Below are 15820 nucleotides of genomic sequence, written 5' to 3'. Positions count from 1 at the left end.
CTCCCAAATCCCCGGCTACAGTTTTATTTCATGTGGCAAACAGAATCCAGCCTCCCTTCCAAAAACAAACTGCATCACATCAGCACACAAAACCTTCATGGTGTGTGTGTGTGTGTGTTTTGTGTTGGACAGGAGACACATTCATGACACTCAGCAACAGAGAATCTGCGTCCATCGTTGGTCTTTGACTCGTCGTCTAACGAAACCTTACTGCCGTGTCCCCGTTTTGTGTTTCCAGCCTCTGATGTGGCGAGTTTTCACCACAGCTGCGGCGGTCTGGTCTACAAGTTGAGCCCCAGCCCGAGGAAGACGTCCAGAGATGTCTTCTCTCTGAAGTTTAAAACCCCGAAGAATGCTGGGACGCTGCTGCACGCGGAGGGTCACAGAGGACTGAGCCTCAGCCTGGAGCTGGACAGAGGAAAACTGCTGCTGCTGCTCAGACAAGGTGCAACACCCGCAACGCTCGAATCTACCGAAAGATACTGATTCATCAATTAGTATTCATTATTGATGAATCAGTATCTTACAGTATGAATACAGTAATTAGTATTCATTATTACTAATATCTGCTGCACTGGAGAATGCCATGTCTCTCTGCAGAAGCAGGCTGGGAGATAAAGGGATCCAAAATGCCGTGCTAAACATCATATTGTTCAGAAGAAAATGAAAATGTCGCAGACAAACACATGAATGTTATTTTTCTTAAATCAAACAAACAAAACAAACCGTCAGCTGAGACGGTTCGATCGGCGATCACTTTGTAATTTGTGAGTCTCTTTATGGCCGTATTGTATGAGATATAAATCCTCTGGAGTAACTGTAGATTGGTTTTGGTTGGGTGAGATGGCCGACACACACGCCGCCACCCGATTGGTTTAAATTTTGGCTCGCTCTCTGCTGCTGCATCTCTGTCTAGTTACAGCTGTGATGGATGGGTCTCGTTTACTGTAGCATGTGTTGGGGCCGGACTCTGAGAGACTCCACACGTAGTTTACACTGTGGTGTGTGTCTGTGTGCGTCTGTGTGTGTCTGTGAATGGGGTTAAACCAGAGGTTGTTGGGCTGCCATGCTGAATCATCCCCATATGGCTCTCCTCTTTGCCTCCTCCTCCCTCTTCCTTCATCTCACATCTTTCGGACCACTCCTTCCTCCATCTGCTTCCCCCTCTCTGCCGCTTTACTTCATCCATCTTCTCCGGCTTTTTTGTGACGCTTGTCCAAACACAAAGACAGACAAGAACACACAGAGTGACCGAAGTACCTTCAAAGGGAAATCCTCATCCCTCGAATCGTCTGCTGCGTTATATTTTGTTTGATGTGATCCTAATGTTTAATTACTTTTGGGGATTTTTCATATCAGACTCCTTCTTCCCCTTCCTGCTTTTAATGTCTCGTCTTCCAACATGAGAATAATTTTTATTTAAGCAAACGCTTTTGTATTTTTCCTATCTTTTTATTGTCTGACAGCTTTCTGAGCAATCAAATAAAAGCACAGTAGGTCAGATTTCAGGTATGAAACCCTCACCTGGATGGTGGGCTGAGGTGGGCGGGGCTTGGGGTGTGTCTAAGAGTGATGACGATAATTTCATTTCAGATATCCTGGCAGGTGGTTTTAAGGCTCAGTTTCTGACTTCAGGACCAAAGTGTATCTCTGTGGACTGAGACCTTTGATATATTCACAGTATTAACATCGACCTGGACCTGATTTATAATCAAAAAATAAAAAGGGCACCAATTTAATACGAAATGAGACCAAGCAGCAGAGCATTATCACGAGTCAGAGGTGTGGATTTGGAGATTAGCCTGCAAAAATGTTGACATTTTCAAAAGAGCGTGCCGGTCGGGTTTAATTTATTCAATCCTCCCTTTTTTCCTCCCCACGTTCGGCTGAGCCACTCAGACAGAAACATTACGACGTAAACCGCTCACATCTCTAAACCTCGCCTGGAAATACGCCGGCTCAAACAAAACCCAACGCCACTGTTCTGCCATGTGACACGTTCTAGTGTTTTCTAAACTGTCACCTCGGAGAAAGGTCGACGGACTGCGGCTCACTGAAAGGAGATTAAACTAAAAACCAAACTCTTCTTTTTTTTTTCCCCTCCTTGTTCCTGTCAACTCATCTTTTTTTTTTTTTTTGTCTTTCGTTTTATTCTTCGTCCTCCGCAGTTTTTATTTCATATCAAAAGAGTCTTGCTTTTTTCAGCCTCTCATATTTTCATCTTGTCATTTCTGTTTTCTCTCGTGACATTCTTGTGTATTTTGACCTCTTGGATGTGCTTTTGAAACTCCTCACCCCTCTCTGCTGTGTTTTCATGGTCCGATACCCTTCATCTTTCTTTTCTCCTTTTTCATCTCCACACACACACACACACACACACACACACATCTCCCTCCATCTTGTTTTCTCTACATTGGCTTTTTAGGTTACTGATTGTGTAATTTAAGTCATCTACTGTGTGCATTGACCCTGAGCTCATGCATGGCCTGCTCCGCTCCGCTCTGCTAACACTAACACATCCAGGTCTGAGCACACTGCAGTTTGCTTTATGAGGCAGCTCCTGAGTGACAGTCCTGCAGAGAAACAACAGCGATGACCGATGAAATCTTTTTCAATATATCATTTTTTTCAGAGGTTCAAAATAAGGCTCTTGTTGAAACTTTGCTTTATCCTTTTGTTATGAGATCTTTGTGTTTTGGTAATTTTAGGGATGCTGATACTGTAACCAGGTTTTCACTCAGTGCCTAAACACCAGACATGCTGTTTTGTTTTGTTTTGTATTTTTTAGATTTATGTCCGCAATGCAAAACTACCACTTTATCCCCTTCTGCTTTACATTCATCAAAGTGTCAGGTCGGTATATTGTGTCTTTGTCGGCTCATAACTCAGCCGGTCCTTTCCTGTTACTTTAAGAAAATAAAAAAGCGTCAGGTCGGTGTGTCTCACTTTGATCTGAGTTAAGGCTCTGCTGTAATCACACATATCTGCCTTTAAACAACTAGACCTGTGTTCAATATCAAGAGGTGCTACAATAATACATCTTTCATTTGGTTGCCCTGCAGTGTTTTTTCCCCCCTTGTGTATGTGCCACTTTTGTGTTTGTCTGCCAGAAGTATGTTGATGTTGTGTTGTTTTTTTGTTTTTTTTTTTACCAGTTTAAATCACCTTTAGTTCTGGAGAGGAGGAGAACTGTGGATAATAGGCTTTGGGCCATTGTGAGTTCATGTTGTGATGCTGTAAATCAGTGCAGAGGTATTGGCTTTGTTTGTTTTTGCATTTATGCTCAGAGCTCCCAATAAGCCCGACCACTGTTTTCCTGTGTAATTAGATTTGGAGAACAGCTGTAATCCGGTGAACAGGATATGATATTGTGCTGCACTGGAGGAAGAAAGCAGGAAGTGTTTGGCAGAGGCTGCCAGAATGAGGCAAACACACCCAGTCCGACCGTCCTCGGCATTAAAAATACATGCAGCAGTCATTGGCAGCTTTTTATCTGTTATTTATTTTAGATTTTGCTGAGTGTGCTCGCTCTTGTTCAGCAGCAGCGGATTTCCTCGTGTCGTCTTACACGTCCTGATTCACATCCACCGTCTGACTTTCTAGGCTTTTTATAGATTTCCAAGCGGCTCAGACGGAAGACGGTAACAACAACAACAACACACCACATGAGTTCTGCCCTCATTTGTGCTCCACAGACGAAATGAGTTTTGATTCCTGAGCTCCCATGACCTTCTGTCCGTGCCCGTATCGCACTAATCTTTATATTTTGGTCCCGTCTGCTGACCCCGTGCCTCCTAATATTTTCTGTGTGCTTTCACACCCCAATCAGGACGTGACTTATTGATTCTTGATGACCCCGAATCTCAATTCACACAGCAGCCTACTGTCAGCTCAAGGACTCGCTGACAGTAGCTTTCACACAAAGGAAGTGTTGCTGTTTTTTATTCTACACAGTTTTTCCCCAGTTCATCCAAAAACATTAAAAAACTAAATCTGTTGTCTTGATGACCTGAACACTGATTAAAAGGGGGGGAGACCACAAAGGGAAAGTAAAGACAAGCAGCTGCAGCAGAGAAGAAAGCCCTCTGTATATTAATGTAATTTCACTTCCTATTTGCCTTCTCTCAAATTTCTTATATCGAATCCTGCTTTCTTTTATTTAGCCAAGTAATCAAAACAACCGTCCAGTGAAACACTCAATCTCAACATCCCCTCAGTTGCCTCCGATAGTGTCACAGTTATTCAGTTAATGAGAGCCAATAAAGAGATATTATGCGTTTTGGTTTTGTTTTTTTAAGTCCTGCTGTCCTTCCTCTCACATTGATTGCTCTGTCTCCTTCCATTCGCTGACTGTGATTAAATAACTCATCACTGTGATTGTGTTGACAGAACTGGTCTCCGCTTCATCACTTCGTAACTGCCTTTTTTTCTCACCCCAGCTCCTCACAAAATGGGCTGATCTATCAAAGATACATTTGTCCGTCATCCTCCAAACCGCCCGTGTTTGTCTCCGTGACGCTGGAATTGTCTCTCCCTAAAGACCATCTAATACATTTTTAATGACTCGCTGCATTCAGCTCTTTCTACACTGTCTTCTGTCAGCAGAAGCACAAAGCTTCTCCCTTTTTTGTTGGATGGCAGAAATGTTTCCACTAATTCAGCCCTGCTGGTGTTCATCTGTCATGAATGATGTCTCACCATGTTTCCTCTGCAGTGTTTTATTTAGTATACTTTTGCTTCATTTCTAAAATTCATGTATGCAGATATCTCATGACCTCTGTGTGCTTGTCTTTGACAGGATGCTGTCAAAATTTGAATATTTATCTCAGTAAAGCTGCTTTTATTAAGCTGGTCTTCGTTTCTCGTAGCACCAGGTCAAATGAAACAGTGTTTATAGTGAAATCAAACAGTTTACTTCACTCTCTGTCAGGTTCTTCGTCCTCTGAGCCCCAGCGTCTCACTTCCCTCGGCAGCCTGTTGGATGACCAGCACTGGCATCACGTAGTCCTGGAGAGGCGCAACGCTCACCTGAACCTCACAGTGGACAAACACACGAAGAGGGTTCAAATCCCAGCAGAGTTCAGCCACTGGGAGTTGGAGCAGGTGAGAGGAAACAGGAAACATGACTGAGATGGACAGACAACTAGACTGTAATCAAATATCCAAAGAATCATTAAAGTGTTGAACTACTGTAGCAACATTAGAAATGTAGTTTTTTTGTTATTGCGTGTATGTGATCCGGATATTGTGCCCATATAGCTGAGTTTTGGGACAGTCCAGAGCATCACGTCTACGAAATCAGGCATGTCAGCCAGATCCTTCCACGGCTGTCTGGAAAACGTGCTGTACAACGGCCTCAACCTGATCGAACGAACCAAACAGAGCGACCAGCAAGTCACCGTCACGGTAAGTTCATTTCGCCCAGCGCAGCCACCGGTGAGTTGAATGGCCATTTAAATGAACTAAACACAGCGTTGTTTGGTATTTTTGGAGTTGTTGCGTCTATTTGAGTTCCATTGTTTTGCTGTTGTGAAATAGTCTTATAAGTACTTTACTTGTGTGCGTTAAACACACTGCAACTCATTTTTAAATGTAATGTTTCTGGAACTGTTGTTTTTAAAAGATGGTTTTAGTCTCTGCCAACCCAAATGGACTTCAGCGTTCTGATAAGAAGTGTCAAACTTCCTGTAATCGACTAACTTTTATTTAATTCATGCAGAAATGTAGATGAAATAATGGGATGTGTAGAAAGAGGAAATGTGCATGCCTTGATATAAGAGCACAGCATGTGATGTTTCATTTGGTTTCGTGGTTACTAAATGTCGATGAATGGCAGCGGTGCAGGATAGCTGCCTATAGAGAGGTGATGCAATGCCCGCCTGTCCATGAATAGAAAAGCAGCTTTGTGTTTTCCAACTTAAGCTTTGTGTAACGCTGCAGGCTGTCGGGCTTTTATGTGAGAGAGAGTGCAGCATCAATCTCTGGGTAAGGGCCAACAAAACCAAAATCTCAAGGCTGTCACAGAGTCTGGCTCTCAATAAAATCCTTATAGGTCACTCAAACATCCTTCTTTGGGGCTTTTTAAAATTAATTTAATTTAACTATCATCCGTGACCAAAATGTTGCATAACCACAGACCTGCATGTTTATCTTTTACTGTTGAAGTTTTTGTCTCATTTTGCTTGCAGTTCTTTTATGTTTTTATTTTTTTTATTTTTAAGTAGAACTGAGCCTGTGTGTGTGTGTGTGTGTGTGTTAGAGTTCCCCTAAACCCTCTGGGGTTCAATCTTAGTGGTGAAATATTGGCGGCCTCAGCCTGTAGCTGCAGAGCTTAATAAAGGACGCAGGAGTGTGGACGGTCACACTGTCACTAATGCCTCCTTATATTGGCCATTAGGACCCTCAGATGTTTCTACATTCACAACGAGCGGAGCGAGCTCATCATGTTGAGGCCGTGAAGCGTTTCTGCAGGGAATGATAAACTTGGTCTCATTACAGTAAAGATTCAGACGGCAGATTAAAAAAAAAAGGAAAAACTAATTTTTTTCGACAACGAGGTACACAGATTCATATGCATGGCTGGAAATCTAATAGAGGGCATTTTGTAACGATGCCGTCGCTCTTAAAGTAGTTGCCGCAAAGTCACACTCCAATTTAATACAGAGGCTGAACGGTGTTTCATGTGGCACTGTGAGGGGAGCATTGGTGCAAACACAATAAGTGTAGATGGTGGCACTGGAGCTTTGAAGGTTACAAACTTTGTGTTGTGGCGCAGCACATCCCACTCCAACACGACTTCTTGTGCTTCACTTTAAATGCACCACAAAGGGCTTTTACGTGTCGTCTGTACTTCCAGAGCATTACAAAGATAGCGGTGTGATACTCCCAGAAGAGAGCTGGGAGTGTAATACTGCCGCAGCTTCAGCAATGGGCCCGGAGTCATTACCACAACTCAAAACTATAGACTGTAACAGAGATGTCAGGATAAAGCAGTGCCGGGCATTCTGTGTGCTCTCCTCCGTTCATTTTCAGTCTTTATCTTTGTTGCATCCAGCGCCAGGTGACTTTGGCATCTTCGGTTTGCTTTCCTAATCTCGTCCTAAGCTTTGCTGTTATCATTATGGTAATGCCAACGTCCTCTTTAAGGAGACTTGCTGATGAGATTGCTGTGACACGAGGTCACACCGACACGCCCTCTGCAAGTGATTAATATTCATGCTTTCATGTTGTTTTATCTCCACTAATCATTTCCTCTCCTCGCACTCTGCTGCTTCTCTGCATCTCAGGGCAACGTGACCTTTTCCTGTGCTGAGTCGCTTTCCGTCGCCGTGACGTTCCCCGGCCCGCAGAACTTCCTGCAGCTGCCGGGGGCGATGGCGTCCCATTCGAGGGGCGTGGACGTGGGAATGCAGTTCAGGACGTGGAACGATGCGGGGCTACTGCTCACCTTTGGCCTTCCTCAGCAAGGAGGAGTCGTCTGGATGTACCTGAGCGAGGCTAAGCTCCGGCTGCAGATTCAGAAGGCGGGCAGGGCGCTGCTGGAGCTCAGCGCAGGTCAGGTGGCAACCTTTAACCCGAACCGATGATCGTGTTCAGTTCCTGCTGTGCCAGGCCTCATGACTTAAACCCCGTACTTCCATATTAACCTTAAAATGAATAAGATGCAGGAAGAACACACCTGGGGCCAGATGTGTGAGTGGTGCATACACAAAAACCCATGCATGCCCCCGTCCCACAAATATTTATGAATGCAGCAGACAGCTCATGCATTTTTTGGTCCATGCATACACACTGCAAGCCAAGATAGAGACAAAACAAACAAAACGCACAACTTCACGCGACCTGAATTCTGATTATTATGGTTAGCTTTACTGTTTAAACCTGCAAAAACTACTTGACAATTCATAAACAGAAGTTGTGACATTTCTGGTCACAGCCAATAATAAAGTAAAGAGGAAAACAACACCTGGAGTTCCACCTCAACATTACTGATGAGTTCAGTTTGTTATCCAACTGTCCCTCTTTTTTTTTTTTTCTCCTCTCAGCCGTGCCCTAATATATCCTGGCGATGACTGTGTGCACAATTATGGATTAATTAACCAAATCTGTATTCATCCAGCCATAATTATGGGAGTGGAAATGAGGCTTGTTTCTTTAGCGGTTACATTTATAAAATCAAACGAGTTTAATGCATCTGGCCCGTCATCTGGATCGTTTTGGGTCCTGCCAAATGACAGTCTTTGAAATTCAGTTTGAGAGCTATGGCAAGCCGATTTGATGCCTGTGTGGCCGGTCTGCAGTAATTGGTCATCTAATTTGGTCATTATTACATGAATACACATGCTTGGCCTCTTCTCCTTGGAACTAAAAGCTTACAACATCTGCTGCCTTTCTCCCCGTGCAGCCATGAACACGAGAAGGAAAAAGAGAAATCGAATTTTCGGCCGTGTGTTAATGAGTTTTTGGTTCCCAGGTTCTGCTCTGAATGATGGTCAGTGGCATTCAGTGGAGCTGAGGTCCAGACCAGGACGTCTGACCGTCGCTGTGGATAGAGAAGAAGGAGGCGCCGCTCACGCCAGCCTGTCGTTTCCTTTCACCACTGAAGGCCACCTCTTCTTCGGTGGTAAGCGTAAAACATCTGTCTCTTTGTTTGCTGCTAAAAACCCGAAGACGGTCTTAATACACTTTTACCTCATCAGGTTGTCCCGCTGTAGACGACAGTCAGGGATGCAGGAGCCCCGTCAGCGTCTTCCAGGGCTGCATGCGCCTCTTAACCCTGGACAACACGGACCTGGACCTGATCCTGGTGCAGCAGAAGCAGCTGGGAAACTACAGCAACCTGCAGTTTGACATGTGTGGAATCATGGACAGGTGAGCTTCCTGCAGACAGAATCTGCCTAATCATCAACACGCAGGGAAACAGGCACAGACAGACAGGACTCTGGGAACGAATGTCGAGCTGTTGGTGCTTTGGACACCCACCAAAGGCTCCAACAGCCTGTTGGTGCAGTTACATATCTAAGAAACCGCCAAGCATTTTGATAGACTTTACTCTGCTGCAAATGTTCCACGTTCATGTTCATCACACACTGAGCAGAAAGTCCAACTGGAATTAATTGACGTGACAGCGAGTTCAGGCCTCATGATAAACATTTTCAGTGCAGTTTATGGATTTTGAGATGATAAATGAAGGTGCAAATCAGCAGTGACAACGCAGCATCGGAGCAATAACTTCACCCCGAGGAAATGAGCTGGAGGCAGAGGGAGGTGGGGGAGGGGGGCAGTTACAGTCACAGCAAACAGCAGCACAATTAATGAGACAATTACAACAATTATACACCCACCCAGAGAGCACAGCGCACACACAGTCACACACATTCAGCCCTCCCCACCCACGCACACACACACACACACATTTCATGTAAACGCACACTAATATTGAATCAACCACATATCTTTGGTAGATAAAGAGAATCTGCTCCAGTGGGTTTAATTAAAATGTCTTTCTTTTTCTTTTTTGCCTTCATTAAAGTATTAATCAGGACAACACAGTTCCTGCACAGATCTGACTGTTCAAAAAAGACACACACACACACACACACACACACACACAAGCACATGCTCTGAGTGATTGAATTTTGGTCCCTTGAGATGTATTTTAAAATAAAAGCCAGGAGGAAAATGGTCATTCAGAGCAGGTTATTATATCAGCATTGGTGTGTGTGTGTGTGTGTGTGTGTGTGTGTGTGTTATTATTATTATTCAAGGCAAACACTCTGCTAACAGCAGATATGGAACAAGGAGCCTCTTTATTAGTTCAACACCTTGTTTGATACCAAACCTTCCTGATCATTTTTAATTGACTACATAAAAATGTAACACTAACATGAGAAAATCATCCGTGTGTGTGTGTGTGTGTGTGTTTCACTGCCGGCAGCATGATTAGAAATAGAACAGAAAGTCTGTCAGTCAGAGTCTGAGCGGTGAGAGCAGGAAGGTTGTCTTCAGAGCTGAACGTGCCGACATGAAGCGGTCTGTGTGGACGGAAGGTACAGGTGCTGTCAGGCTAAATTGGATCACCTGGGCCTGATGGACTGTGGGAGAGTGTGTTTCAGACATTTCAGTGCCGTGTCAGTTACGACATTGCTGACGCAGTTTGCAGTTGGAAAGGAAAGGCTAACTTGATTTGTTTTTTTGTTTGTTTGTTTTTGTCGTTGTTGTTGGTGACATTGTGTTTGATTCAGCTGTTGTCACAAACTGTCAGTGTTCAGTTCTGATTAACCAGCCGTGTGCATATTTGTTTGCCATGTTTGCACGTGAAGCAGTGAAGGCATTTATCTTTTACATTTGGTTCCTGTGTGGCGTTTTATGAAAAGAAGTTCATCCAATCTCGAAATGGATGCTTCATGAATCATGTCTGTTAATGTCACGATTTAGACGCTGAATCTCACCCGGTGCATAATCTGTATGAAATAAGTCAGCGGTTTTCAGCGGTAATTAGAGTTAACACGGTAAAAATGAATGCGAATGTGAACTTGCTAACTTTAGATTAAAGCAGCGAGGAGATAAATGGAGGTTAACATCGGCCTGTAGCTGCCTGACAGGCTGCTGACTCAGCACTTTTGACTAAATAAAAGGCACGCTGCAGATTCTGTACAGTCATCACTTTTCTCCTGAACATTCCTGCCTGCCTGATGTTGAGCAGCTAGCGTGCATGGCACGTTATCGCGGCGTCTCAGGTTTGATTCCAGCCTACGCTGCGGGTCATTCCACTCTCCACCTCTCCCTATTTCCTGGTCGCTACTTAATAATAGAAATAAATGCAGAAAAAAATAGGAATCAAAAAATGTTTCTGCTTGGTTTCAGAGAAAAACATACACTGTCACATACGTCTGTATTTAAAACCTGAATGTTTTATTACAGTACAGAGACGAGGCGGCTCCTGATCCTAAAAAATACCAACACACAAACACATTCAGCGAGACAGAACAGAGAACTGTGGAAATGGGATAGTTAGAAAAGTGCCTATTATTATGGGCTTTGTTGTTGTTTTTAATTTGTGTCTGTGTTCAACCCTGGAACAAATTGAAGCAATGAACGTGAATCAAAACACTCTTATCTGAGCCAAATGCAGCAAGAAAAGAAAGAAGTTAAGGCCAGAGAGCATGCACATAAAACACGCTGCTTATCAAAGCTACAGGTGCTCACGAGTCAACAAACGAATAATTCAGCAGTCGGACAGTCATCGTGTTAACAGAAACACAAAGACGTACAACGTTCCACTCAGAGATTACTACAGCGACATCTTTATCGATTGTCTCTGTCGTATCTGAAGATGCAGCCTCAGAATGACAAAAAAACGATGATGGATCAAATTTAACTGCGCCCCGGTATCATAATCTGGCTCATCCTGCCGGCTGTTGGTGACAGCATGGTTCTTGTTTTCACACTCAGTGCAGCTGAGGTGTGTATTTGGTGTGACAATGAAACATGATTGAACACGTGTGGTGTTGAATTGATAAGAAAAGAAAACAGTGTTGGTGGATTTGTGGATGGATAATTTGCAGAGCCGACCTTTTGGATTTTTCGGTTTGGATCATTCTAACAAACATGTTTTGTTCTCAAAAGAGGATCTAAGTTCAAAGATTCAACTTGAAATGTAACATCTTATTTGGAAACTTGTTCAACCCAAGTTTTGTGTTATGAGGATTTTTTTTTTTTTTTAATCTCTTTGACATCAGCTGATGAAAAAACAAAGAAAAAAGCTGCAGTTGTGGGGAAGTAAACTTTATTTTCAATCTCTTGGAGCGGAATCTGTTCAGCTTTCCATCCAGTAGCTGTTTCATTTCAGAGAGATTTTGTCCAATTCAGCAACCTCCCACAGCAACACGCTGTCAAACTGCAAAATATGACTCCCAGACGTTACATCAGTTCTGACCCTCCTGCACACTTTTGTCCAGGAAACCACAGGAAACGCTTTCTGTCTGTTTAATGAAGATAAGCCTGTGAGTGTTAGATAGAGCTGACTGATGGTTCGATCCCAACACACTGAGCCTGTTAAGACTAAAAGATGTTTCAGCTGCTTTAAAAATAAAATAAAATAAAATAAATGAGCGATGAAGGCTGAATTTTAACATCAACTGCTTTTGTCGTCTGACTGATTTTCGGCAGAGAAACTTGGAGGACTGTGATGGCTGCCAAACCAAGCAGGCAGTTATAAATCTGCCATCTGAGTAAACGGCCTCTGTCTCTCTCTCAGGTGCTCTCCCAGTCACTGTGAACATGGCGGACGCTGCAGTCAGTCCTGGACCTCCTTCCACTGTAACTGCTCCGGCACCGGCCACAGCGGCGCCACCTGCCACAGCTGTAAGTCCCCCGCTCTGTCATCTGGTTTACTGTCTGGTCCTTCGGGCTACGCAGCCGCTGGTTTCCACAAGCTTAGTGATGGAAATCCAGGAAGAACTGAAACAGGGAACAAGCAATTTTAAGATTAAACTTAACATATTGGGGTCTTAGATGATGTTTCTCAGTATCAACTAAGGCCACGATCGTCCTCAAACTTCCAAACATAACCACGGAGAGGTTGAATGTTGTTTTAGTTCATCATGCGGATATAAAAAGATGATCTGGATGCCGTTATGTTTCTCTCCCAGATGTGCTCTCTGAGCCGAACCACTCAAGGAGAAAGAGCAACAGGGCAAAGAAAGATGAAATGAAAAATGACTGAATCAACTGAAATGTGACAGAAAGAGCAGCAAGTTCCTTTTACACACACAAAGTGATTTTTAGGTTATGTTTTTCTTTTTTAAATCACCGAAGCAAACTGAAAATAAAAAGAACAGAAATGGCAGAACGCTATGAATGAGTGCAACAGCCCGGAGACGAGTATTAATACGCTGCTTAAACGAGACAGACATTAAAGTTAAAGTCTTTGAAGATGACATTTAAAGTGGGATGCTGGCTTTACAACCTCCAACACAAACCTGAAATTTAGAGTGCGGCAATCACAGATGAATTTAACCACAAGACTATTTAGTAATAACATTATTTAGCACTGTTTTTTTTTCTCCTCTCCGTGGGTTTTTTTAACCACGCCGACGTTATGTGATGAATTAAAGGAGCGAGATAAACAGGTGAGAAGAGTGTGGGAACCTTCAGATACGGATTTGACTGCAGAGGAATCGCAGGTGACTGGAGGAGGAGGAAGAGGAAGACGTGGAGCTGAGAAAGCTTTGATTTACTGACTCGTTTCTGTCCTCTCCAGCTGGACTGATCATGAATTTCTCCGCTGCAGCTGAAGAAATAAAACCTTTTTGGCGATACATACATATGAAGAAACTCCCATAATCCTCCACGGGGTTGTTATCCTCATCCCCTGGCAGCTTCCATGTGCCAGCTGATGTGCCGATGTTGACTTGATTTGTGTTGAAGCTGATCTCATTATTTTCCTCCCAGCTGTGTACGAGCAGTCGTGTGAGGCCTACAAACACAACGGCAACACGTCGGGACACTTTTACATCGACGTGGACGGCAGTGGACCAATCAGACCACAGCTGGTCTACTGCAACATGACAGGTGACACACACACACTTTTATTCCAGGTTCAGATAGTTAACATTTCCATCACGGGATGTAACGGATGGTGCTCCTCATCTTTCAGGATGGTAGTAACGTTTGCGTTTCTTCGTGTCTGCAGAGGAGAACACGTGGATGGTGATCCAGCACAACAACACGGACCTGACCAGAGTCCGACCGTCTCCAGGTCTGAACCGGCACTTTGTCCACTTCAAGTACCCGACTGAAGAGGAGCAGCTGCTGGCTGCTATCAGCCAATCAGATCACTGCGAACAGGAACTGTCTTACCACTGCAGGAAGTCCCGCCTCCTCAACACTCCAGGTAGACTGTTTAATGGATTTATCAATTTATCAATAAAACGGTGAAACTGTTTATTGAGGAATCCCCAACATGTAAAGCTATAAAGGTCAAAAGGTCATAAAAGAAGAGCTGCATCGAACCATTTAAAGACGTTAATTGCTCAGAGCACCAAAAAGCGCCTCGGGACGTCCCTGGAGCTGGAGGACTGGAATGATTTCTGGGGAGTGAGGAATAATCACTTTTCTGAGTGGCCCACATTTTGTTTCCAGGGATTCAAACATGAAATCCTGCGGGCTGCCCGAAGATCCTCTTAAAACAGCTCAACTCAGACGACAGGAGGAAAGAAGATTAACGCTGATGACAAACAGATTCAGATTTTTATCTACTTATCGTGTTTGAAAGACTGAAGCCACGACGGCTGAGTCACTCTAGTTTTACTGTTGGTGTTGTCTTAAACGCCGCTTTAACAACGAGAACTGGTGCGATCAGTTTGTGCCAAAGTAAAGAAAACTATCAAACTCTCTGCAGATCCAAACACTTTCCCGTTCTACCAGATAAAAAGTCATTGTTATGCACATTCCAGCAAACCTAATCAGGTTCCAAGGATTTTCTTCCCATTTATTAGTTAGTCAGACAAATGGATTGTGTACAATTCGTTTAAATGTCTTCCTCTTTTAGACTGAGCTTTAAGGACAATTAGTCTGTCTGTGTTTTGTTCTGTGTTTTTCCTCAAAGGCTTTTTCATGGTCTTACAAATCATTAATTGACCCTAACACTGTGATTTAGGATCAGTTAAAACAACAAAAGTGTCTGGATGTGCAATTTTCTTCTGGCAAATGCTGCCGGTGAAGAAGCGGTTAGGAAATGATTTATGAACGCCATTAAACAAACTGAATTTCAACATTTATCTTTATCTTTATTTTATTTTATTGTGCCAAAGCAGCATGTAGTGCTCTAATTTGAAAAGTTTATACAAAACCACTGCAGGCCATCAGGGGTGATCATTTGGTGTTAATAATGTCTGTCTTCAGCATCAGTCAGGGTTTAGAAGATGGAGGCACGGATGGTTTGAGCAAACATTTCCTCTCATTGTTGTTTTGTTATTTTGTACGGCCGCACACACAAACATTGTTCGGCAATGTTAATCTTGTGTTGTGGCTGATAGTGTCGACATGGAGCCATGTTTGGCCGTGGAAACCAGAGTCTTATAGATAAGGAGATAGAGAAAAGCTCAACCCCTCTATCCAAATCGAATTTTAGTCGAGAAGTGAAGGCCGTTTTCAGTAAACTGAGGGCGGATGGATGGATGACTGGGAGTTTAGCCTCGAGTTCGCTCACCATACCACAGAGAGAAATGACATTGTGTCTCACAGCACCGATTCAAATTATTTTCAGCCTGGCAGCCTGTGACATCTGAATCTGAACACGGTGATGGTGGGTTTTTTTTTTTTTACCCCGCCGCGCTTTGTGTTCAGTTTGGGGTTTTTAAGAAGACAGCACGTCGGCAGACACACAAAGCTGAAGATCACCAGAGAAGCTGTGAGGAGCGTGCCTAGCTCCAGATGCCTCCACATGCAGCACCCATCAGCGAGGACGTCAGCATTTTTCTAAAACACAGACAGACGCTGCGCTTCCTCTGACAGCCGGGAAAAGTCAAGGTCTCATCCTCAGACTGCATCCATAGATCACACACAAATCTATGCATTAAGCTTGTCTTTATACACACACGGATGAAAGTAATCTTCTCCTGAAAAGGAAATGGAAAGAGAAAATCATACTTTTTTTTTTTTTCAATATGTATATCATTTGTCCCTGATGTGTTTTTAGTTTTATTGTGATAGATAAAACTTAACAGGCAGCCTTTCTTAGGAGAAGTTAGCACACCTTTCTGCTCACAAATACATTTTCCACTTGTAAAGAAAATAGCTAACTTCTGCTTTTTGT

The 15820-nt window shown here is 43.5% G+C and overlaps 1 protein-coding gene across 1 annotated transcript in view; it reads left to right on the top strand.

Annotated features, from left to right (window-relative positions):
* Positions 1 to 15820, top strand: part of LOC115057166 (contactin-associated protein-like 4) — a 66307-nt gene that overhangs the window by 30151 nt on the left and 20336 nt on the right. Inside the window, exons 5-13 of the mRNA XM_029524060.1 lie at positions 239 to 445; positions 4931 to 5103; positions 5260 to 5406; positions 7287 to 7554; positions 8474 to 8623; positions 8700 to 8871; positions 12260 to 12366; positions 13456 to 13575; positions 13697 to 13897. Coding sequence (XP_029379920.1) covers positions 239 to 445; positions 4931 to 5103; positions 5260 to 5406; positions 7287 to 7554; positions 8474 to 8623; positions 8700 to 8871; positions 12260 to 12366; positions 13456 to 13575; positions 13697 to 13897 — 1545 coding nt within the window. The remainder of the gene's footprint in view (positions 1 to 238; positions 446 to 4930; positions 5104 to 5259; positions 5407 to 7286; positions 7555 to 8473; positions 8624 to 8699; positions 8872 to 12259; positions 12367 to 13455; positions 13576 to 13696; positions 13898 to 15820) is intronic.

This window comes from Echeneis naucrates, chromosome 17, assembly GCF_900963305.1.
Source record: "Echeneis naucrates chromosome 17, fEcheNa1.1, whole genome shotgun sequence".
Taxonomy (NCBI): Eukaryota; Metazoa; Chordata; class Actinopteri; order Carangiformes; family Echeneidae; genus Echeneis; species Echeneis naucrates.
This window is presented reverse-complemented; position numbering and strand designations above follow the sequence as displayed.